At 40.1% G+C, this 25,359-nt stretch overlaps 1 protein-coding gene and 1 long non-coding RNA gene across 14 annotated transcripts in view; one reads left to right on the plus strand and one right to left on the minus strand.

Moving 5' to 3' along the window:
• Positions 1 to 20,792, plus strand: part of PDE5A (phosphodiesterase 5A) — a 154,080-nt gene extending 133,288 nt beyond the window's left edge. For 3 of the 4 annotated variants that reach the window (XM_055434147.2, XM_055434149.2, XM_055434148.2), the window contains exons 16-21: positions 394 to 494; positions 2,185 to 2,262; positions 6,759 to 6,822; positions 12,684 to 12,758; positions 14,490 to 14,573; positions 16,580 to 20,792. In XM_055434147.2, coding sequence (XP_055290122.1) covers positions 394 to 494; positions 2,185 to 2,262; positions 6,759 to 6,822; positions 12,684 to 12,758; positions 14,490 to 14,573; positions 16,580 to 16,717 — 540 coding nt within the window. In that variant the 3' untranslated portion in view covers positions 16,718 to 20,792. Of the gene's footprint in view, positions 1 to 393; positions 495 to 2,184; positions 2,263 to 6,046; positions 6,251 to 6,758; positions 6,823 to 12,683; positions 12,759 to 14,489; positions 14,574 to 16,579 lie in introns of all 4 variants that reach the window. The other variant, XM_088836147.1, reaches the window with a different exon arrangement.
• Positions 1 to 25,359, minus strand: part of LOC129561526 (uncharacterized) — a 108,619-nt gene that overhangs the window by 18,080 nt on the left and 65,180 nt on the right. For 7 of the 10 annotated variants that reach the window (XR_016037399.1, XR_008687020.2, XR_008687022.2 and 4 more), the window contains one exon: positions 20,606 to 20,762. This is a non-coding gene — a long non-coding RNA (uncharacterized LOC129561526). Of the gene's footprint in view, positions 1 to 11,943; positions 12,052 to 20,605; positions 20,763 to 25,359 lie in introns of those variants that run through there. The other 3 variants (XR_016037396.1, XR_016037397.1, XR_016037398.1) reach the window with 2 other exon arrangements.

Here is a 25,359-nt window from a genome sequence, read left to right on the forward strand (position 1 = left end):
TTATCCCTCTGTTCTTCACATCTATTAATATAGATTTTGATTTTTCAAAGTTTTACTTGCTGTCAGATTTAGCAGTTAACTTGCCCAAAGGAAAAAGGTATATAGTCATTAACTTTTGGACCTGGACTAAAGCCAAGAAATACAAGAGTTGGAGAAACATGCTTACTTTGGTTAATGAACCATCATGAAGCTGTTTTTTCCTCAAATGACAAGGTGGTGGGGTGGATGCATGAAGGGGAAACATTACTTCATGGTATTGACTTATGTAAGTAGGTGTCCTCTGTCTTCCTGAGTTCAGAATGTGTGTAAGAGATGTGACTGTATTTTCAGATTTTCTTCTTAGCAGCAGCGTCTCCAAGTGGAGGGCTTATGATGGTTTTCTTTTTCATAAAGGGCAATCAGATTCTCAGTGGCCTCTCCATTGAAGAATATAAGACCACGCTGAAGATAATCAAGCAAGCTATTTTAGCTACAGACCTAGCACTGTACATAAAGTAAGTTTTAACAAATATCTTGATAAGTAGATTTTGAATGTGTTTGACAGTTTCCAACTTTAAAAAGCCCCATTGGGATATTTTTAGATTATAAGAACCAATGTCCTGGCAAAGGTGTTTATCAAAGTATGGAGCAGTTTGTTAAACAAGGAAGCCAGAAAAGTCTACTTAATGCTAGAAATGACAGAATACAGAATTATTTCTGATGTTTGTCTTTGAAGCTCTGCACAAAGCAGATAACCATCTCAAGGTCATTCTAAGCTTAGCTGGCCAATCTAAAGAATATAATAATGCCCTCTATAAAGGGCACCTGCCTTTCCTTCTGTCCCTCACTCCCCCAACTTCTGACCATTTCACAGTCCCTTAAACTATTATCCAAGCCCATGTGGGCAGGAAAAGGAGCTGAGTGCCAAACAAGTAAATCTTGTTTCTTTTTATTGGATTTTGGCAGAAGAAGAGTATTAATGTAGAACCTTATAATTAATGAAGTTAACGACTTAAGAATTAAAGTATGCATTAGAGTGTATCGGTGATGTAAGTGTGTGTTTGCATAGCTAAACTTACTTTCTAAAAGAAAGGAACGATGTTGCTGGGTTTGGGCAGCCATTTGTTTCCCACACAGAGGCTGAGCTCTCTGCCGCATGTGTGGGGGTGAAGGCAGAGGGGCAGTCATGCTCATGGGATTTCCTGGGAGCAAGGGCCTCTCCCCAGCTGTACACAGATGCACACTGTGGTTTTAGCTACTCTTGAGAAGTAAAAACAAACAGAACAGACACACAAAACCACATACCAGATAGCCACTGCTGTACATCTAAAAGTACCTTACGTCTAAAAGAGTCTGTTTCCTTGGACTTTGGAGCACTTTACAGTTAATTAGGGTAAAGAAATATATTGTAAATTTCGGCTCAAAATGACTTCAGGATAAAGACTGTCAAGTTACCAATAATTTGAAAAGTACCTGAAACCACGAAGACTCCCTGACCTTTCCAAGTCACACAGGGCTCCCCCTGGATCCTTCTGAAACCTCTCTTCATCTTGGCACTCAGTCAGACAGGCAGCTTTGTTATGCGAGTTTCTCCTATGACTAGTTTAAATGAAATGTTATGAAAAGAACTCATGTCTCGCAATTTTCCAAGATGCTTATCAATGTTGAGCACATGGAGGTCTTCACTGTACAATGAACAAGTGTCAGTTTATACTGGGTCTTTCTTTGCTTCAGAAGAACTTCACAGCTTTATACTGACATATATTTTGGTATGGAGTAAAAAATTATGTGAATGAGACATATGAAATTAAATTGAAAACACAGAGATCTTGCACCATATGCAAAACTTCTTAAATCATTCTCAGCATCAGATTTTTAACTCACATTGTTTCATTTTCTTAAATCATATTCAGGAATTGAAATTTCCATTACTTGTGACCTTAAGTTAAAAGTGAGTTAACATTTAATATTTCAACCAAAGAATATGGTAGAAGAGAGAAAAGTATTCAAGAATTTTATGATTCTTATATTGGATTATATATGCTGATATATAAGAATATATGTAACAATATAAGATTCTTATATGAGAAAAACCATTAGAGATTTTTTTTCCCTGAAATTTTACTTGATGAGCCTTTGTTGACCAAAAGGACAAGAGCTTAGGGGACTCATCATAACTACCAAATATTTTTCTTTATTTTAAAGGAGACGAGGAGAATTTTTTGAACTTATAAGAAAAAATCAATTCAATTTGGAAGATCCTCATCAAAAGGAGTTGTTTTTGTAAGTAGGATGACTATCCTTAAAGCTGGTTTTGCTATCCACTTAATTTTATTACAATTATTTGTTACAATGTGATGATCTTAGAGGATGTCAGAATTCTTACAGATGTTATATATACAAAGCGCTAAATATGACTATGTACTTGAAAATAAATGCATTTGCAAATTCAAAAGAATAAATTATGCTTTTTGTCCTAGAAGGAACTTTAAATGTGGGAGAGTGACATACAAGGCTGTAGGGTCCCCTTGTTCACACTCACAGTTCTTTTGACTGGAAGACCTGAAAATAGCATCCTGAACACTGTTGGAGCAAAATATGACTGTGAAGTGTTTACTTCTCTTACGTGATGGCAGAGCAGCAGTCAGACCTTTAGTTCAGTTGGCTGCTCAGTCGTGTCCGACTCTTTGTGACACCATGGAATGCACGCCAGACTTCCCTGTCCATCACCAACTCCTAGAGCTTGCTCAAACTCACGTCCTTCGGGTCAGTGATGCCACCCAACCATCTCATGCTCTGTCAGCCCCTCCTCCTGCCTTCAATCCTTCCCAGCATCAGGGTCTTTTCCAGTGAGTCAGTTGTTCACATCAGGTGGCCTTCCAATGAACACCCAGGACTGATCTCCTTTAGGATGGACTGGCAGGATCTCCTTGCAGTCCAAGGGACTCTCAAGAGTCTTCTCCAACACCACAGTTCAAAAGCATCAATTCTTCTGCGCTCAGCTTTCTTTATAGTCCAACTCGCACATCCATACATGACCACGGGAAAAAAAACATAGCTTTGACTAAATGGACTTTTGTCAGCAAAGTAATATCTCTGCTTTTTAATGTGCTGTCTAGGTTGGTCATAGCTTTTCTTCCAAGGAGCAAACATCTTTTAATTTCATGGCTGCAGTCACCATCTGCAGTGATTTTAGAGCCCAGGAAAATAAAGTCTTTCACTGTTTCCATTGTTTTCCCTTCTATTTGCCATGAAGTGACAGGACTGGATGCCTAGATCTTCATTTTTTGAATGTTGAGTTTTAAGCCAGCTTTTTCACCCTCCTCTTTCACTTTCATCAAGAGACTCTTTAGTTCCTCTTCACTTTCTGCCATAAGGGTGGTGTCATCTATATACCTGAGGTTATTGATATTTCTCCAGGCAATCTTGATTCCAGCTTGTGCTTCATCCAGCCCAGTGTTTCTCATGATGTACTCTGCATATAAGTTAAATAAGTAGGGTTACAATATACAGCCTTGACGTACTCCCTTCCAAATTTGGAACCAGTCTGTTGTTCCATGTCCCTTTTTAACTGTTGCTTCTGGACCTGCATTCAGGTTTCTCAGGAGGCAGGTAGGTGGTCTGGAAATTGCCATCTCTTGAAGAATTTTCCACAGTTTGTTGTGATCCACACAGTCAAAGGCCTTAGCAGAATGCCTTAGTAGTCAATGAAGCAGAAGTAGTTGTTTCTCTGGAATTCTCTTCCTTTTTCTATGATCCAACAGATGTTGGCAGTTTGATCTCTGGTTCCTCTGCCTTTTCTAAATCCACCTTGAACATCTGGACGTCCTCAGTTCACATACTGTTGGAGCTTGACTTGGAGAATTTTGAGCATTACTTTGCTAGCGTGTGAAGTGAAGTGAAAGTCACTCAGTCGTGTCCGACTCTTTGCGACCCCATGGACTATACGGTCCATGGAATTCTCCAGGCCAGAATACTGGAGTGGGTAGCCTTTCCCTTCTCCAGGGGATCTTCCCAACCCAGGGATTGAACCCAGGTCTCCCACATTGCAGGCAGCTTCTTTACCAGCGGAGCCACAAGGGAAGCCCTGCTAGCGTGTGAGATGAGTGCAATTGTGTGGTAGTTTGAACATTCTTTCGCATTGTCTTTCTTTGGGATTGGAATGAAAACTGATCTTTTCCAGCCCTGTGGCCACTACTGAGTTTTCCAAATTTGTTGGCATATTGAGTGCAGTACATTCACAGCATCATCATTTGGGATTTGAAATAGCTCAACTGGAATTCTATCACCTCCACTAGCTTTGTTCGTAGTGATGCTTCCTAAGGTCCACCTGACTTTACACTCCAGGATGTCTGTCTCCAGGTGAATGATCACACTGTTGTGGTTATCTGGGTCATTAAGATCCTTTTTGTATAGTTCTTCTGTGTATTCTTGCCACCTCTTGTTAATTATCTTCTGCTTCTGTTAAGTCCATACCATTTCTGTCCTTTACTGAGCCCATCTTTGCATGAAATGTTCCCTTGATAGCTCTAATTTTCTTAAAGAGATCTCTAGTCTTTCCCATTCTGTTGTTTTCCTCTATTTCTTTGCACTTATCTCTGAGGAAGGCTTTCTTATTTCTCCTTGCTATTCTTTGGAACTCTGCACTCAGATGGATTTATCTTTCCTTTTCTCCTTTTCCTTTCTCTTCTTCTCTCAGCTATTTGTAAGGCCTCCTCAGACAACCATTTTGCCTTTTGCATTTCTTTTTCTTGGGGATGATCTTGATCACTGCCTCCTGTATAATGTTACAAACTTCTGTCCGTAGTTCTTCAGGCAGTCTATCAGATCTAATCCCTTGAATCTATTTGTTACCTCTGCTATATAATGAATGGTGAGGGATTTGATTTAGGTCATATGTGAATGGTCTAATGGTTTTCCCTACTTTCTTCAATTTAAATCTGAATTTTGCAATAAGGAGTTCATGACCTGAGCCACAGTCAGCTCCTGGTCTTGTTTTTGCTGACTGTATAGAGCTTCTTCATCTTGGGCTGAAAAGAATATAATCATCTGATTTCATTATTGACCATCTGGTGATGTCCATGTGTAGAGTCGTCTCGTGTTGCTGGAAGAGAGTGTTTGCTATGACCAATTGGTTCTCTTGGGAAAACTCTGTTAGCCTTTGCCCTGCTTCATTTTGTACTCTAATGCCAAACTTGCCTGTTACTCCAGATATCCCCTGACTTCCTACTTTTACATTCCACTCCCCTATGATGAAAAGGTCATCTTTTTTGGTATTAGTTGTAGAGTCAGAGCTTCAGGGTCTGTTTTTCCTCACCTGTTTTCCCTGTCCCTCCCTCCCATCCTTTGCTATTACTATCACTGACAAGTTCTTGTCTTATCCATGACAAGAACTAGACCAATAAAAAAGAACTAAGTGTGACTAATAAAGACAGAAGTAGTAATAAGACTGAGGACAGGGCTCTATTTCAATTGTATAACTAACATCTCTTTAGATAGATAGGTATCACTTCACATGCAAACAAATATACAGATGTCCAGCTGTCTGTTCATACAAATGTCACGCTTCATGTAAAAGCCTCAGCATGTTTTTATAGCAGTGCCTTAGAAAAGTATACACACACTACTGCAATCTGTGACCAGTTTTCCCCAATAACAAAAATGGAATCCAACCTCAATGCCAAGTCTGTGCCACCGTTTTCACTGCTGTACTCTCCTAACTTCTGACCTCTTGCAGAGAAGCACTCAGTACACCTAGCTCTCACTGTCCAGATTGTACTTAAGCTTATCCAGACCATGCACGGTCTTCTTTAGGGGAGACAATTTGCATTGGCAAGCCTTATTGAAATCCTTCATGATTAAACATTTCTCTGGTGTACTCATTACCTGCAATAAGAGTTGGTATAAGAGAGTCTGAGGCCAAAAACCGCTTTCTTTGTGGCCTAATATGGTTAGGGAAGATGTACTTTTATTTAGATTGTCCCTAGAGGTACAAGTGACGCAGTCCTTTACCTTGAGTGTTTCTATATATGACAGTGATGACCTTTGTGCCTATGTCTTCAATCAGATTGAAAGAATTAGATGGCAGGCATTTAGACCTGACATGGAAAATCACTACACCAAAGAGAAACCATTTTCATACAGTAGTTACAGTACCGAGTCCTAGAGCACCCTGTCACAGACTCCAGAGTCCAACGTGGTTTCCAACCTCTCCAACAAGAGGAGGAGTGAAGAGCTCCCTACCCTTCCATTTCCCGCTTCTCTCCAGCAGGCACTGCTCAACCATTTAAAGGCTTTTCACGTGGGAGCCACGATGTGTGCTCAGTGAATTAGGATGACCCAGCACAGCTCCTGCTGTCACAGGGCGCTTATCGATAGGATAGCTGATGATGATTCACAGTTAATTATTAGTAATCAATGTGTTTTCACCGTACTGTCACTGAGAATGGAAGGCCAAAGTAAAAAAATAATAATAGCAGGTAAGAGGTAAGTTTTTGCTCAGAGGTTAGTAATTTCTCTCCTTCTGCTAACCTGGAGATACAACAAGGCAGTCTGAGGGCAAATTCCAGTAGTTCACTGGGTAACCAAAACAACTGACACTGTAATACCACTGCATCAGCTCTGCTTCTGTATAAATTCTATTTCTGTTTCTTTAGTCTCTGTAAACCATCTCTGTAGTTTATGGTGTTTTAATTTAACTTTTTATCAGTAACTAACTATTTACTAGGGTTTATAGTCACATAAAGGTAAACAGTATTGGACCTCTTTTTCCTTAATAGAGCGATGCTGATGACAGCTTGTGATCTTTCTGCAATTACAAAACCCTGGCCTATTCAACAACGGGTATGTTGTTTAGTGATGAAAAAGTAGTAATTAAAAAGTCAAAGTATGTGATGATTTGAGAGAATAGCATTGAAACACGTCTATTATCATATATGAAACAGATCACCAGTCCAGGTTCAATGCATAAGACAGGGTGCTCGGGGCTGATGCACTGGGATGACCCAGAGGGATGGGATGGGGAGGGGGTTCAGGATGGGGAACACATGTACACCTGTGGCTAATTCATGTCAACGTATGGCAAAACCACTACAATATTGAAAAGTAATTAGCCTCCAATTAAAATAAATAAATAATTTTTTTAAAGTCAAAGTATGAAAAACCTTTACTCTTAAATGTAGCTTATAAAGTATCTGGGAAACATTTTATCTAAACTTTAAGTAGTATTAAAAGCAGATAATTGGACATAAATACTTTTTTAGAACACTTGTTATGACTTAATAATATTTGTAAGATCTATTAAGAGAGAGAGCATCTATAGTAACACAGCAAAAACCTAGCTGTTGATAAAGTTTAATTCCAGTACTGTTTCTAGCTCAGTGTTTTTTTTTAAGCACATCCCTTTAATAGTCTTAATAATTAGAAGACAAATTCCGTTTTCTTATAGTTAGCCTATTAAGCTGTACTTCAACTCTAAGTAGCCATTAACAAGTAGAACTTAAACATTTCTGGTGCTCATAAATATAGGACATGTTAATATAAGATATGCAGAAGGTACTGATTAGAGCCTGGGGTCAGGTGGCTAGAAATATATTGTCTCTCTAAATAAGTCAGTGCCGTAACATTGTGCTGAGGCATAAAGGCCCTAGGCTAAATATAAGGGGGGTGTGAGGGGTGGGTTTACATGCAGTGATGTGTATATTGTGTTTGTTTTCTGAGACTGCATTTTCAATCCTAAATGTACTACCTGAGATTACTGACAGTTGCTGTTGGTCACGACTATGGGATACATAGTCATGGAGCCCAGGAATGAATGACAGGCTCATCTCATGAACCACGTGTTGACAAAACAATATCAGGAATGCACTCTCCAGGTGCCAAAGCTGACATGACATAAGCATGCAAGAAATGTCTCTACAGACCTTCCTGCTCCATAATAAATAACACTACATGCCCATTTCAAAACAGGAAAGAGAATGAAAGAGGAAAGAATTTCTTTTCTTTCTCTTTCTTTTGAATCAAACTCTGAAGACATACAGCAGTGAAGCTGGGGTCCAGATAAAAAGCTGCACTATAAAGCCTCTATAATTAAAACAGTTTGGAATTGGTATCAGACCCATGGAACACAATAGAACACTGAGAATTGCACAGAACATTTACATAATTAAGATAGCATTTCAAATAACTGGGGGAAAGACAGACGTAAAATAATGTTAGGATGGTTTTCCCATCTTCCATAGCCAGATGGCAAAAGATGAAACTGGATCTATTCTGCATACTTAAATGCCAAATGGGGCATAGAGCTCAGTGTACAGAATTAAACCATACAAGTACTAAGTAAAAACATTTGTGGATTCTTTTATAACTGAGGAGTGAGAAAACTTTCCTAATTACGGCTCCACATGCAGAAACAATAAAGACTGTCAAATTTGATTACATGAAAATAAAAAATTAAGAAAACTTTTTTGCATGACAAAGACACAATAAGCAAAAAAACAGACAATGCTGCTGCTGCTGCTGCTAAGTTGCTTCAGTCGTGTCCAACTCTGTGCGACCCCATAGATGGCAGCCCACCAGGCTCCCCCGTCCCTGGGATTCGCCAGGCAAGAACACTGGAGTGGGTTGCCATTTCCTTCTCCAATGCATGAAAGGGAAAAGTGAAAATGAAGTCGCTCAGTCGTGTCCGACTCTTCGCGACCTAATGGACTGCAGCCTACCAGGCTCCTCCATCCATGGGATTTTCCAGGCAAGAGTACTGGAGTCGGGTGCCATTGCCTTTTCTGAACAGTGAGGAACAGGTAAAAATATTTGCAACTTTTATCTGATAGTTAATATCCATATAATATCAAAGAACTTCTTAAACATAAAGAAAACAGCTAACAATCCTACTGTAAAATGGGCCAAGATTTGAACAAAAAGTTGACAGAGAAAGAAATGTTAATGTCTCTTAGTCATCTGAAAAGGTCTTAGTCAATCACAGGGAAAGATGCAAATTAAGACTGTACTGACACAAAAGGACTTGTACAGAATCTCATAACAGCATTATTCCTAACAGTCAGAAACTAGAAACCATCCAAATGTCCCTAACAGAAGAGCGGATAAATGTATTACAGCACGCTGCCTCACACAGTGCCGCTCCGCTCAACAGCAGAAAGAAGCTGACGCTGATACAGGCAACGGCATGGACAAGTCTCACCAACAGTATATACTGAGTGAAAGAAGCCGGACATAAAAGAACACATGCTGTGATGTCATTTATGTCACATTCTAGGAAAGGCAAAACTAATCAATGGTGAAGGAAATGAGGATAGTGGCTGAGTGGGGTGGAAGCAAAGCAGGTTCGGTGACTCACAGAGAAGGGCCTGAGGGCAACGTCTGGGTGATATAAACACTGTTTCTTGGTTCAGTTCAGTTCAGTTCAGTCTCTCAGTCGTGTCCGACTCTTTGTGACCCCATGAATCACAGCACACCAGGCCTCCCTGTCCATCACCAACTCCCGGAGTTCACTCAAACTCACGTTTCTTGGTTAGGGTATGTGTTAACCTAGTCACATGCATTTGTGACTATAGACCCGTGATCTACGCAATTCATTGAAAAAAAAATACAGTAAGACACCATCTCTAAACTGTCTGATTGGCAAACATTTAAAGCTTTAACAGCATACTCTGTTGGGGAAGCTGTGGGAAAACAAGAAACGCAAAATATTGTAACTGTTTGGAAGTATATGATTACACATACTCATTTACTATTACTTCTAGGAACCTTATCTCAAAGATATACTGGCAAGAATATAAAAATACATTTACATAGGCTATTCATTTTAGTGCTGTCGGTAATAGCAAAGACAAGAAATAGCCCAAGTGTTCATTAATATGGTACTAAGTAAACTGTTCAGTTCAGTCACTCAGTCATGACCGACTCTTTGCAACCCCATGAGTCACAGCACGCCAGGCCTCCCTGTCCATCACCAACTCCCAGAGTTCACTCAAACTCATGTCCATCAAATCGGTGATCCCATCCAGCCATCTCATTCTCTGTCATCCCCATCTCCTCCCGCCCCCAATCCTTCCCAGCATCAGAGTCTTTTCCAGTGAGTCAACTCGTCACATGAGGTGGCCAAAGTACTGGAGTTTCAGCTTTAGCATCAGTTCTTCCAATGAATATTCAGGACTGATCTCCTTTAGGATGGACTGGTTGGATCTCCTTGCAGTCCAAGGGACTCTCAAGAGTCTTCTCCAACACCACAGTTCAAAAGCATCAATTCTTTGGCGATCAGCTTTCTTCACAGTCCAACTCTCACATCCAGACATGACCACTGGAAAAACCATAGCCTTGACTAGACGGACCTTGGTTGGCAAAGTAATGTCTCTGCTTTTTAATATGCTATCTAGGTTGGTCATAACTTTCCTTCCAAGGAGTAAGCGTCTTTTAATTTCATGGCTGCAATACTGTAGTATTTCTTTATATGATGAAGTCTCTGCAACAGTAAAAAGAAAGGAGCACTTTCTATATACTATGGGGTGATTACAAAGATATAAGTAAGAAAGAAAAAGCAAGGAAGAGAAAATGGGTATGGTGTGCTACTATTTATCTGAGAAGGTGATGGAATATGAATGTATGTACTTATATTTGCATATACTTTTAAAAATCAGGATTAACTGTAAAAAAGTTAATGATTTCCCACAGGGGAAGGAGGGAATAAGATTGAGGGAACAGAGATATAAAGTAGAGTTGCTTGCATGTACTTGTTTTGTAGATTTAATTTAGGAACCATGTAAATTGTGTTTAAAAGTTGAACTTTAAAAAAATCACGTAACCTGGGAAGCAAAATGAAACAATGTGATTTTGGTTGCAAAACCACACTGAGGGGGACAGTTTTATTCCGAGAGATTTAAAACCGTTGCTTGACCATGTCACTCCAGTGGGATGCACACTAAGAACAACAACAAAAACCACTGAACCTGTTTCTCAGTAATCATAGTGGGGTGATTGTGTGTATATATTCAGTCACCATCGTTATGATGTGGGGTGAAAGCAAATGAGAAAGTATATCGATGTTGCTGAGAGGTGGGATTTCCAGTGTGAGTAGAAAGATAGAGATCCAACCAAGATGGAGGTTTTGCAGAAATCCTGTAATCCTGATTTGAATAGACATTGTGTAAGCTACATTCATTAAAAGGGCCTAAAAATAACGATCACCCTGGTAGAAATGAACGAGCCTAGTACCTTGATTGCAACCCACTCCAGTACTCTTGCCTGGAGAATCCCATGGATGGAGGAGCCTGGTAGGCTGCAGTCCGTGGGGTCGCTACGAGTCAGACCCGACTGAGCAAGTTCACTTTCACTTTTCCCTTTCATGCATTGGAGAAGGAAATGGCAACCTACTCCAGTGTTCTTGCCTGGAGAATCCCAGGGACGGCAGAGCCTGGTGGGCTGCCGTCTATGGGGTCGCACAGAGTCGGACACGACAGATGTGACTTAGCAGCAGCAGTGCCCTGACTGAAGTTTCTAAATACCTCAGTTTAAAAGAATGAGGACTCCATGAAGAAATGGCTGATTGCCCATTCCAAAACAGGAAACATATAAGATTAGCTAAGAACATCCTGTTATAGCAGAAAGCAGGAACTATCAAAAACTGACAAAGCCGTGTCCGAAGAGCAAAGAAGTCAACTCAGTTGGCCAAAATGTAACAATGTGGGCATCAGTAAGGACTGAAATACATTAAATATGTTTAAATCCAAAGTTCAAAATAATAATAAAAATAATAAAACCTTCCTTAGTCATGTTTGTTAGGTGCTTGAGAACTGAGTTATTATTTTTTTCTAATGGTAAGTATAATAGAGAAAATCAAATTATTTCTCCTTTATTTATATAAATTATACTTCAGGGTAACTAAAAATTGATGTGGGGGACTTATTCTTTTTCAGCTATAAAAAAAAAAGGAATGATTGCTTTGTATATTACCTTTTGGCAGCCTCTAAATTAATGGATCCAGGCAAAGCTCATGAAGGACTGTTAATATCACAAAGAGAGGCGACCAGGCATTCCATTGTCAGAAGTACATGGCACAGCCTGAGCAACAGAAAACAAACAAACAAAAAAAAAAAAAAAACAAGCAAAAAAAAAACCAAACTCTAATCAAATGTCTAGATCTCATTACCGGTGTATGGAAATACAGGGAACAGAAAAACATTAAATTTCATTATGGAAACACAATCAGCAAAATCCAGGCAACAGGAAACTATAGGATAAACAACCCAGTTTATTCAACAACAGTCAAAATTATAAGGACATTTTTTTCAGAGAGAGAAGAGCAGGAATTGGTAGACTGAAAGAAACCTAAGAGGCATGTCAATCAGTCTCAGTGTAAGGACCTACCTGATACTGTGTTTCCCGCAGCGCCTGGTATAACTGGTGCTAACCATCTCACTGATTATGCATACAGATGGGCCCACAGTAGGTTCATCCCACTACTGCTGAAGTTAAAATAACATGTTGCTCTTTTCTCTGAATTATAGATTACAGACTCTAGCCTTTGTGATTAGGTACACATTAAAATAAATATTTACTGTTACTGCTTTATTCTAATTTTACTGGTGTGGTTAAAAGCCACAGATTTGATGGGTTTTATTATCTTCATTTAAAGTCTGTTTTATTGAGTGATATGCCTTTAATTACCCATATTAGTCTGTTATTGATTTCAGATAGCAGAACTTGTTGCCACTGAATTTTTTGACCAAGGAGACAGGGAGAGAAAAGAACTCAACATAGAGCCCACTGTAAGTATGAGACCTTGTTGGTAGGAATTATTCATATACTTGTTTTTGTCGTAGATTCCTTTTTGTGCTCCTGTGAGATTTTAGGAAGACAACTTCTCATCTTTTTATAAAGTCCTTTTTCTTACCTGAAGAATTAAACATGTTCTTTACAGAAAACATGCAAATAACGGAGGACAGAAAAGACTCTGAGTTATCAAATCATACCTACTTTTTGTAATTTTTTCCATTTATATATCATAAGCCACTTTTCATTCTAACAGATGCTCAGTCCTACATACCATTTATAATGGTTACATGAAATAGTGCAGGCATGCTCAGGCATGTCCAACTCCTTGTGACCCCATGGATTGTAGACTTCCAGGCTCACCTGTCCATGGAATTAGTCCAGCAAGAATACTGGAGTGGGTTGCCATTTCCTCCTCCAGGGGATCTTCCTGACCCAGGGATCAAACTCACGTCTCCTGGGTCTCCTGCATTGGCAGGAGGATTCTTTACCACTGAGAAGAAGTGGTAAGCCCCACATGAAACAGATGCAACTATTATTTACTGTTTGGTATAATGTTTGTAGAGTTTACTATTACAAACAGCACTTTGATAAACATCTGTTGTTGTTAAATGTTTGTATACTGCATTTTTTGCTCAGGGTAGGTAGAGAATCTCTAATACAAGAAGATTCTTCTCAACCAATGAAGTTTTTCCTGAAATGGATGAGTTTTTCCTGGAAACGGTGCATAGAGTCATTCTTTTACTCAAATGAGTATTTATTGAGCCCACGTTAAATGGGCCATGGTTACACGATGCCGCTCCTCTGCGTACCACTGCCTCTGCTTTACTCCTTAGCCTCATCTGGGCACACCCTACCTCATTAGTCTGTCTCCTAAACATAGTAGACAGGGGTTCCCTGGTCGCTCAGTGGTAAAGAATTCGCCTGCAGTGCAGGAGACATGGGTTTGATCCCTGTGTCAAGATCCGCTGGAAAAGGATATGAGAAGCTGCTCCACTATTCTTGCTTGGAGAGCCCCATGGACAGAGGAGCGTCGTGGGCATATAGTCCATGGGGTCACAAAGAGTCAGACATGACTGAGTGACTAAACACACACACACACAGAGTAATAGGCTTGTTAGAAGCTCGGAATCCTCTCAGAAAATGGTGGGTTGTAGAGTGATGGTCACACCTAACGGAGAATCTGCTTCATTATAAACAAGCACTGAGACAGACTCTTTGCTCCCCTCAGAAGTGCTGTCTTTGTCTTATGCCGTCATGAGCTCCTCTGAGAATAAGCAACAGTGATATCTGCATACTTTTCACACAGCTCTCTGTGTGAACTGAACTGTAATCGACTGTGGCCTCAGTGGCGTCTTTCACAAAGCTGAGAGTGTTTGATTCCACATCAGTAGCCAGTTAGAAAGCATGTCTGTTCTCCAGATACATGTCAGCAGTGGACTCTGGGTCAGTGCCTAACTCTAGGTCACCAGCTGATCTGAGGTCAGTGATCAGTTCTGGGGGTCACACAGGGACAGTCACAGCCCCAGTGAACTAGAGAGAGAGAGGACCAGGGCCTTCTTGAGCATGGTTTGGTGCAGGGGGGTAGGAGCCTCCAGAAGGTGAAGAGGCAGGTAGGCAGGTATCTCTGACCTTCCTCAGCTAACCCTGGGATTCATCGTTTCAGAGCCAACTTGTTTTGCATTAAGTAAATGCAGATCTGTGTATGTGTGTTTCTGTGTTTTCAGGATCTAATGAACCGGGAGAAAAAAAACAAAATCCCAAGTATGCAAGTTGGATTCATAGATGCCATCTGCTTGCAACTGTATGAGGTATTTACTATGAAAACTACTAGACTTTTGACAGTGTTACGAAGGAAATTGAAGCAACGAACATCAGGCACATATTTTTCCCTTCTTAATCAAGAAACTAGAAGTAAAATAATCAGGACATTTCTTTTACTAAAGAACATGCTGTTTGTACTGAACAAGAAACATTTTATATTTAGTATTTCTCAAAAATGTTAACTCATTGATGTATAACTACCTAGTGCATGCCTACTGCGTGCTAGGCTCCAGCAAATTCATGTAGCGAATGCTGAGAAAAAGTATGTGCCAGCGCTGCACTCAAAGGATGTATATTCTGCATACTCTATGTTAGCATATTCTTTTTAAGTCTTAATTTTGGCCTAAATAAGGAAAAACAGTTATCTAACTTCTTCTCATAGTGTGACTTTACTACTGTTGAGAAAATTTTTATGAGGATTACAAGAAGGCAGCGAGGAAAATATTGCAGGTTCCCATTTTCATATACTTGTTAGTTTGGGTTCTTAAAATTATTCTCCCTAACATATCCAACTGACTAGTTTAGATGTTATGCCTCAAATACAGAAAGTAGATGCTGTCCTCGTCTTTATACTTTTAATTAGGAAACTGTCTTAAGTATTTGGGGAAAAAAACACTTATCATAGGAATCATAGACTGCCAAGACCAGAAGAAAGGCTAGAAATTTTTTAATCCAGATGTTTCACAGATTCAGTCATTGAATCTGTAAAAAGTCCATCTTCCAGGGAGATGGAATGCTTGTCCCAACTAGGTAGGTAGTGGGAGAACTGTGTTTAGAGTTCAGTTCTCAGCCTGGGCCCAGGGTTCTAGCCATCAGATGAATTGAAGAAGCTGATGAGGAAAAAAAAGAGGAGGGAGAGACAGGAGAGAGAGCAAAAGAAAACAGGACGAAAGAACACGTCTGACGCCCCGGCACCATCTTCTGCCCTCCCTTCTTGGCAAGCTGGCTGTTTACTGCTGTGCAAAAGTCTTCCCAGCAGCGTCTCCAGCACCTCCAAATAGTCATCTTTTCTGAAACAAATGCCTTCCTTATGGGCTGGATTAAGAGTTCCTCAGCTGCAGATACTAATGTCTCTCTTCATTTTTTTTCTTGTGCCCATAAATATAGTCAAATCACCCATTATAAATTTCATCCTTCTACATTTCCTATTCATTTTATTTTAATCTACATTTAAATTCTATGTGATATAGACAGGCATTTTTACTATTATTACAGAAGTAATAGGTTCTTATAGAAAAATCAATAATAGAGAAGCGAAAAGATAAAATCACTTATAATTCTACTACTCTGTGATAACCAGTTTTATTTTAGTGCATATGCTTTATGACATTTTCATATATTTTTCATTTAACAAAAATTGCTCTTTGTAATCCATAATAGAATGTACATCTTTCTGTTTCAAATGTGTTGTCTATGACAGTTTTAATGACTGCAGAAGAGTAACACAATATTTCTAACCCTGCTGTTGGATATTTAAGTCAATGTTTGTCTCTGACACAGAAATCTACAGTGAACATTCTTGTAAGCTAAATATTTATGGAACTATAGTTGGTAAATAATAATGCCATATACAGTTTAATCTTTGTTATAATCTTGGATAAAAATCTAAAGTATATTGGATAAAATTATTTTATAGAAAATCACAAAAACTAAGCATCTCTCCATGAAGTCAACACTTAAGGAGAACCATCTGTACTACATAAACGCAAATGGATTATTTCTCTACAGAGTCAATTCCACACAGATCTGTCTCCACTGCTTAATACTATCACGTTGAAATATGTGCATTGCTCTTTGTCTCAGCATGTGTTGCCCGTCTGTATAGCTTAGGAGGAGTCATTCATAAATGATCTGTGATCACAGCTCTGTGAGAACCCCAGCAGTGGGTCTGCTTGTGAAGTGAGTGTGTGATGTGACCCTCTGGGACAAGTCTGGGGAGACGGCTTATTTCCCGGTCGCCATCTAGTCGCCGGCTTTCTTTCTCTTTCTTTAGGCCTTGACCCATGTGTCGGAGGCCTGTTTCCCTTTGCTGGACGGCTGCAGAAAGAACAGGCAGAAATGGCAGGCTCTTGCAGAGCAGCAGGAGAAGACACTGATCAATGGTGAAAGCAGCCAGGCCAAGCGGAGCTGAGAGGCCCGTTCACGCGGGGCTGAAGTTGATACGGTGTCCTCTGCAGCATGCCTAGTTTTGCTGTATACTGTACAGGTTTGGTGTATACTTTGCCACTGCTGTATTTTTATTTTTGCACAACTTTTGACAGCGTAGCATGAAATGTTTTTAGAGGACTATTGCATATTTTCTGTATATTTGTTTTATGCCACTGAACTGAGATTATCAATGACACCCACTCTTAGCACATGGATAAGAGCACTGTTTGTAATATTTTGTGTACTGCGAGGTACAAGTTGCATTCTTGCACGGAGGCTAGTTTTGGGTTCCCCACCCCCCTGGGGATTTTAAATAATTGGTTTTGTGTTTTCTGAATTATCAATCTTTCAAGAATGTTTGGAATCTTTTCTTTCTTAAAAATAGTCTAGGAGCAAACTGAATATATTCTGTGACATTTAAAACCTTTATAGAATAGAAAAAAATGTTGGCTTTTAAAGCTTGTTGGATTTTAAAAGGAATGGGCTATATTTTTCAACCCTGTATTACCTGAACTAAAGAAAGTTAAAACTCCAAACAAATGGAAAGTACTATAAGGCAGTATTGTAAAGAAAAGGCATTACTTGATTAATTTGGCTTTTTTGTTGTTAGAGAACAGTCAAGAGAGAGATTTCTTATTTTAGTGCAATACATCTACCCAAAGGCTACCCATAAATGCTCACTTCGACCTAACAGACCTGGTAGAGAGCAGGAGGAGCCTGGGAAGAAGACCCAGCCCCTGACTCTCGAGGGATGAGCCTGCTGCAGAAATGGAGCGGCCAGGACAGCCGACAGGGAAGAGAACGCTCCACCGGAGGACACCCTGACAGTCAGGGGGTCACACACTGTGCTTCCTGTTCGTTTACCTCACGAGTCATCCTTGTAAGTCAACACTTTAAAACGCAACAAGCAGGAGAGAGAAATTGATGATGGACACACAGGCCTGAAGTGAGCTGTGACCACTCAGGTTAAGAGGGCATGTGCCCTAAACTGGCCCCTGAGCTCGTACTTGGTGGGATTTACTTGTCATAACTTTTAGTACATTTAGAAAATGCTAATGTTTTATTAGAACTCGAGCTCATTTAACTGTATTCCCACTGTGCATATGTGCCCCTAAAGACACTTGTATTCCATATAAGAGAAGATAATGAACCGAGAACCTGGTTCGAAAAAAGAAAATCTGCTCTAAACGTGCGGTAATGTTTGGACTCGGGGAAGAATAGGAAGACAGGCATTTCATCTGTTCACACCCTTCCACGTCCCTGGAAAACGCTTCTGAGTTTCTATCACTGGTTTGGGTAGAAAAGCTCTTGGGGATATGATAATGCATCATTCTAGAAGAATTTTCACTAAAACATATTTTCCATTTATATACATTTTTCCCCTAAACATCCTAAAATTCAACATATAAGTTTTTAAAATTCTAAGTGTGTATATGTATCTTGACATAAAGTAATTTTATTCTTACTCTTCAGTTAAAAAAAAACAAATTGTATTGCCATCATTTTGTAGTGGTAAGGGAGGGTCCAGAAGGTTATCCATTGTTTCATGCTGTGTGTCTTATTGTTGTAACTCATGTAGCTGTAGCGTGTTACTCTGCTTTTATTTTGAGTCACACACACGAGATCTGAGAGCTTGCCTCTTGATGGCACTGGTGTGTAACTTACAGAGACTGTCACTCACATAACACATCTTCACACCAGGATATGCCTATGCATGCATACACAATTCCTTAGTACAGAAAAATCGTGTGAAGAATAGCAGTCTTTTCAGTAACCTCTCTTTTTACCATATGCATTGTGATTTAGCAGTTATGCTAACAGCAGTTTGTTCAAGGCCTCTCATGTATGTCATTAAGATTCTTACATACATAGTAGACTATAGACAATTTGTATATATGTCATTTTAACAAGTAAGATGATATATTTAGAAATTCTTGGTTTACTTTTAGATAATGGCTTATTTTACCTTACTAGTTTAGAAACTGAAGGAAGTTGGGCAATGCCATGCCTATTTTATCTTTGGGTATTTTAGTTCATACAGAAGAAGAGTGCTTCTTGAAACCTGGTTAGTTGCTTCAAATAATTTTTAACTTTTAGCAAAATCATTCCATACATGGATTAATACCTGGTACATGGGCACAAATTTTGTTCTTATGTGAATATTTCCTTTCCAGTATCTTCTCAAGTTGGGGGAAAAAAATACATACATATATATATATTCTCTCACCCTACCCTATATTTATATTACCTGTAACTAGCAAGAAATTGTTCTAGACTAGTTTGCTGTTGTTATAGCTGAGTAACATGATACCATTTCATTTCAATTTTCAGCCCCAGAAGTCCCCACTACTTTGCTAAGTTGTGAATGATGTCTGTAAGATTGCCTGCCTGGCCTTATACTTTCACAGGAGTGGCCTTTGCCGGTCACTTACCCTGTGTGAACTCGAGTTTAAGTGTCTTAACTGCTGTGAGCGTGAACAGGTTGTGCCGTTGAAGGAGTTGTGTTTGGGCTAAGCCTTCCCTGCAAGGAGAATGTTACAGAGGACAGCTCCTGTGTCAGACCTGGTGGGCCCTGGAGACCACTGTCAGAGATGAGATAGCGGGCCCCAAAGCAAGGTGTCTGATCCCATATGTTATTTCCTATGTTGAGTTTCCAAGACAGCACATTTCTTTGGCTGCTAGTGCAGATTGTTAGTTGTGTGAGATTTAGAGCTATCGCAGCACCTCACCTCAAGGTACAAAGGCCAGTGAGCTCCTTACTACAATGGCAGTCTCCTCCCACGGGAGTGTTGGAGATGAGAAAGCCTATGACAGCGTGCTGGGAACAATGGGTTGTGGGAGGAAACGGGTCACAGACACATTCTCACCTGGCTGTGAAGTGCCTTTATTTTCAGCATAGAGCACAAATGTCAGACCGACTCCAATCTGATGTTCTGTTTCCCTGTGTTTTCCACCAGACTGTACTCCTAAAACTTTGCAGGCCATCAGAAGAAATGCTGTTTTGTTTTACCAGCTTGATTTAAGATGGGATTGGGGAGAAGAGTATAGTTGCTGTCTTCTCCTAGGGATAATTATAGTTAAAACAAGGTAGTGTAACGTAGTATCAGCATCTGACATGCCTCAATCAACCTTTCACTGAGTTCCTGCCACACGTCAGTTACTGCACTCCACTGTGGAGACCAAGCAGTTTCCTCACGGAGTCTGTAAGTCTCTGCAGGGAGTGCTGGATAAGAGACTTACCAGCTTCTGATTTCGCCGATTTAATGTGAAAATATAGGGTACAGTTATCACTTTCACTTATAACATATGTATTATACAGTTTTTCAAGGACCTCCTTTACCTGGAACTTATTAAGAATCTGTCAGTGAACATCCTGTCTTCCTATAAGTATGCATCACTTAGCCTGTTGATAGCTTAAAGAACACCTTATGTAAGTATGGAGTCATATATTCCACTATATAGATTATTTTTCCATATGCTAGCCAGGTAGAGATTACTCAAGAGTTCTCTCAGACTGTTAAACTGAACACGGTTTTGGACCCCTTCTGCTCCACCGGAGGGAGCGAGGAAGAAAGTATTAAAGCTCACTTTTCCCTTCCCATATGCTTCTCAAAAGCCTATGTAAACATGTCTTAATGAATGTTGTTGAAAGCCAGTGTAAATAGTTAAAAACATAAATTTCTAATACAGTTTAAGGGAAGAAAAAGCTTATGAATCATCACTAGCCACTTAATATCTATTTCTTATACCTTTTCAATACATTTGAACAAATATATAGTTTCTAGCACTATTTTTGTACTAGGATAAAGAGTTATTACTATGTATATTATGTTTAGCATTTAAGTCATTTTAAATAATTGTGAATGTTGGTTTCTTGTCTTTCCTCTCCCCCACCATGAAAACCATTTCATATGACTGTGACAAAATCACTTTAAAGGAACACTTACCCACCTACGATGCCGATGATCAGGGTGGTTTTTCCATCGTGCAGACTCATCACTTGTCAGCTGTTTCCTCATTGTGCCATGCTGTGTAAAAATAAAAAGAAGAATTAACAAGTATGAGTACTGTGTGATTCTTACAGGACTTTGAATTTTAGGTGAGGAGAATGGGCCCAAGAGTTTGAGTGACTTTACTCCAGCTAACCTGTGGTCCTATTAGCTGGGCGGGGGGAAGTGATTTAATAAACTTTGTTCAGCCTAGACACCTGAGTAAAATAATCTTTTTGTTAATATCCTTTGCTACCAGGTGGAGGGCAACATTTTCCATACACCTCAGCAAGTCTCTGACAACAGAGAGAGTAACTGTTGGCATCCTCAGGTTGCATGAGGAGCTAAGGCTTAGGAATTAAAGACTTGCCAAATGGCATGAGTTGGATGTGAGCCCAGATCTATTTTGAAAGAAGGTATTTATTCCACTTAGTTCTCTTCTTGAATTTTAATTGTGAAAGGTCCCAAATCCACTTAGTGGATCAAATGGGTTATCTAGAAGCATGAGGTACAAGATTTCCTGCAGATGTGGTTTTATTTGGGACTTCAGAGTTGATATTCCTTTGGTTCATCTGGTAATAGCTAATGCTGTGCCATCACAGAGTCCCAGGCACCACTGTGCTTCAGTGCTGCTAGTCTGGAGGTGTGGAGGCATAATTAAAGGCAGGACTTCTGATTCATTACTCAGTTTTGCCACTGGACAAGCCCTCTCATGTTGAGCACAGAGTATCTAGTCTATGCCTAATTCACAAAGCTAAAGACAAAAATAAAAGGAAAGCTCATGTAAAACAGTATTTTAGATCTTCTAACCGCTAGATAGCACCATAATTTCAGTTGTATTTAAAGAAGTAATCTTAACTGGGTACAATGAATAAACTGCTTTTAAAAATATTTTTACCAGCTAAAGAAAAACAGGGCTTCCCTCATAGCTCAGTTGGTGAAGAATCCGCCTGCAATGCCATGGACCCCGGTTTGATTCCTGGGTTAGGAAGACCCGCTGAAGGGATTGGCTACCCACTCCAGTATTCTTGGACTTCCCTGTGGTTCAGCTGGTAAAGAATCCACCTGCAATGTGGGAGACCTTGATTCAATCCCTGGGTTGGGAAGATCCCCTGGAGAAGGAAAAGGCTACCCATTCCAGTATTCTGGCCTGGAGAATTCCATGCACTGCACATGGGGTCATGAAGAGTTAGACACGATTGGGGAGACTTTCAAAGAAAAACAAATGGAAAAAAATCAATAGAGAATTAAGATTTCCTTACTTACTTCTGTCCAGTGATCATTTGATTAAGATTTTCCACAAACAATAATTGATCTGAAGTCTCTAAGTGATACTCATTAGTCTATCCACAGAGACATCATCCCTTCTTGTATAAAATCCACATTTTTGCTATCAGATGTGCTGCCTTCTCAGCAAACAGGGATATAGTTGATATATATACTTGATACATGCAAATATCAGTGTGTAATTTTCTGCTTTTAAGGCATATAAAAAATTAACAGAAACACCTTGAATTTGCAGAGAATATTCTCTGATTTTAAGCTACATTCAGCCTTGGCAGGAGAGAAACTGTGTTTCTAAACCCATTTTTTTAAAAAATAAAAATCCACAAGAATTATGAATGGAATCAAAATAATAATTACTTGAATCAAAAGAAATCTAAAAGGCATGCCTGTCTCCTTTTTAAGTGGATGTATGAGCAGGCATGTGTGTGTGTAAATATTCAGGAACTAAGTTGACTCTTTCAGTCATCTAACAGCAATCCCAATGATATGTTTTAGGTTTCATCTTTCTATCTGAATTTAAGGTACAAGAGAGCACATGGCTAAGGGTGGGAAGTGGAAGGAAGGAACTATCACATGAACTAAACATGATCTACCACAGCAGCTCTTGATGTTAATATCCCTATATTAAATACTTTCAGAGCCACATTCCACTTCCTATCACTGTTTCCCTTAGCCAACAGGAGTGTTTCCCAGGCTTTATAGAACATCAGTCCAGCACACTGCTGTAAGCCACGAGCTTCCCCCTTCACTAACCAGCTCTCTGAAAGGTAGGGATTCTCCGATCATGCTGATATGCCTTGACCAGGGAGGAAAAGGCATGAAGTGTGCTCAACCTCGGCTACAGCTGCTCTCTTTCCAGAAAAGCTAATGGAAGTATCTACTAAGGTGCTCTACCAAGTCCATCAGAGTAAGTAACGTACTTCTTGGGGGCGTGTGTGAAGGCAGGGCTGTGTCCCATCACTATCTCCTCTCTTTCTGCTCTGGCTCCATCCGTAAGGCCTTCAAACATACTTGATGCCCAGCCCTAAAGAACAGCTCCCGGGGTCACACAGCCCTCCCGCCAACATCGCTTGCTTTCTGTTTTTGTTAGCACTCTGAAGGTACCCAACAGTGAAAGAACACACTTTCACCCAATTCCCTCTGACATAAAACTGGATCTTATAAAGAAGGGATAAGGTGATTCTAGTGAAGGGCAACAGAAAGGGCAACAGCATTTTTAGAAATTCTCAGACAAGAGCTAAGTTTTAAGATGGAAAAACAAACTGAATAAAACGATTTCGGGAAAGAATATTTGTTTTCTATTATGAACAAGAAGTCACCAGGCTTTCATTAATAAACTGATAACCATTGGGTGGCCTTACTCTCATTGGGAGTTTCACCATTTTGCTAGGAGCCAAGGGAAATTCATAAAAGGCTAGCTAGAGGTCAATGATCTCGTGGAGAAGATAAAATTTACATTTAAAGATAACAATACCCAACAAAAGTCAACAGAAGATGCTGATTCATTTCTAAATACTTGATTCTCTCCTAAGTATCTCCTAAGTATCAGGCTCAGGTAAAATAATACACACTGTCTCACAAAGCGTCTAGTCCAGCAGAAGCTACTGCTGCTGCTACTGCTGCTAAGTCGCTTCAGTCGTGTCTGACTCTGTGCGACCCCATAGACGGCAGCCCACCAGGCTCCCCCGTCACTGGGATTCTCCAGGCAAGAACACTGGAGTAGGTTGCCATTTCCTTCTCCAATGCATGAAAGTGAAAAGTGAAAGTAAAGACACTCAGTCGTGTCCGACTCTTAGTGACCCCATGGACTGCAGCCCACCAGGCTTGCTCCATCCATGGGATTTTCCAGGCAAGAGTACTGGAGTGGCTTTCCATTGCCTTCTCCGAGCAGAAGCTATACAGGAGGGCAAAGAGTCACGTCTCTGAATCAAGTGTGGGAGTGGAGGACTCACAGACGGCTTCCTGAAGTGCGTGACAACCGGCTTAGCTAAGAGCAAAGGAGGAAGGGCATTCCAGGCTGAAGGAGCTTCGTGTGAAGACCGAGAAGCAGCAACGCGAGAGCCCGAAAGGCATCCCACAATCCACTTAATGTTTATAAAATTTATACTTTTAAATGGTGAGGGTTACAAACATGTTTATAAAGTATAAATATTGTGAATACTTCCAAATGTATAAAATAAAGCAAATATCCTTTATTTTTAAATTGAATTATAGCTGATTTGGGGCTTCCCTGGCGGCTCAGACGGTAAAGAATCTGCCTGCAATGCGGGAGATCCAGGTTTGATCCCTGGGTGGGGAAGATCCCCTGGAGAAGGGAATGGCAACCCACTCCAGTATTCTTGCCTGGAGAATCTCATGGACAGAGGAGCCTGGTGGGCTACAGTCTATGGGGTCGCAAAGAGTCAGACACGACTGGGCGACTAACGTACACACATAGCTGATTTACAATATTATGTCAGTTTCAGGTATGCAATATGATGATTCAATATTTTTATAGATTATATATTCCAGGAAAATGTTCTTTAAATGTATATCTGAGTTTTTAAGAAAATATAAGAGAAATCTCTAGAGGCCAAAGTAAGGCTAATTCAAACTCCAGTGTAAGCATGTGAGCTGGCATTAGGTCAGGCCCAGGCATACCTGCAGATGTGTGTCATGAAGGGGTTTTAAATCAGACCTGGAAACGTGGTCTTGAGAGTCAGGGAAGCACCTGGGAAACAGCCCTCCAGGAAAGACTGAACACTCTGAAGAGCTGTGCTCTCAACACGTAGAAAGTGGGGGAAATTCACTCAGACACAGGACAACTAAAGGAAGACTGCCTGTCTTCATCTGCACTCTGGTTAAATAATAACAACATAGAGACGATCTTCACGTTAACCCAGATTTGGTGTTTGAAGCTGATGCAGGACTATCCAAGTTAAACAGCAAACAAGAAGTCTCAGGCAGGTAATATCCATGAACAACTGTTGAAAGTAAAGGCAAAATGTCTTTGGAAGAACACATCCTCAAACAGGCCCATGAAATTTCCACACAATTTATACCACCAAAGACAAACTCATAATTGCAATATACACGAGCAAACAGTAATTCACAGTGTACAAAGTCAGAAGCCATAAGACTGTAGGATCAGATCCCCAAGAAATTCAGGCAACAGAACCCCTAGACAGAGGCTGCAGGGAGGCATCACTGGCTCCTCGCTCTTGTGCTTCCAAATGCAGGAACACCCCTCAAGTGACACCCGTGGCCTCCTGTTCCAGCCTTCACCCAAACAAGCGGTTCCTGAACTTGAACACTACCACTATGGACTGATTTTTACATGGTAATAAATTAGGTAAATATCTCTTCTCAA

This window comes from Moschus berezovskii, chromosome 5 (genome assembly GCF_049115385.1).
Source record: "Moschus berezovskii isolate FMDL1 chromosome 5, NW_MosBer_1.0, whole genome shotgun sequence".
Lineage (NCBI taxonomy): Eukaryota > Metazoa > Chordata > Mammalia > Artiodactyla > Moschidae > Moschus > Moschus berezovskii.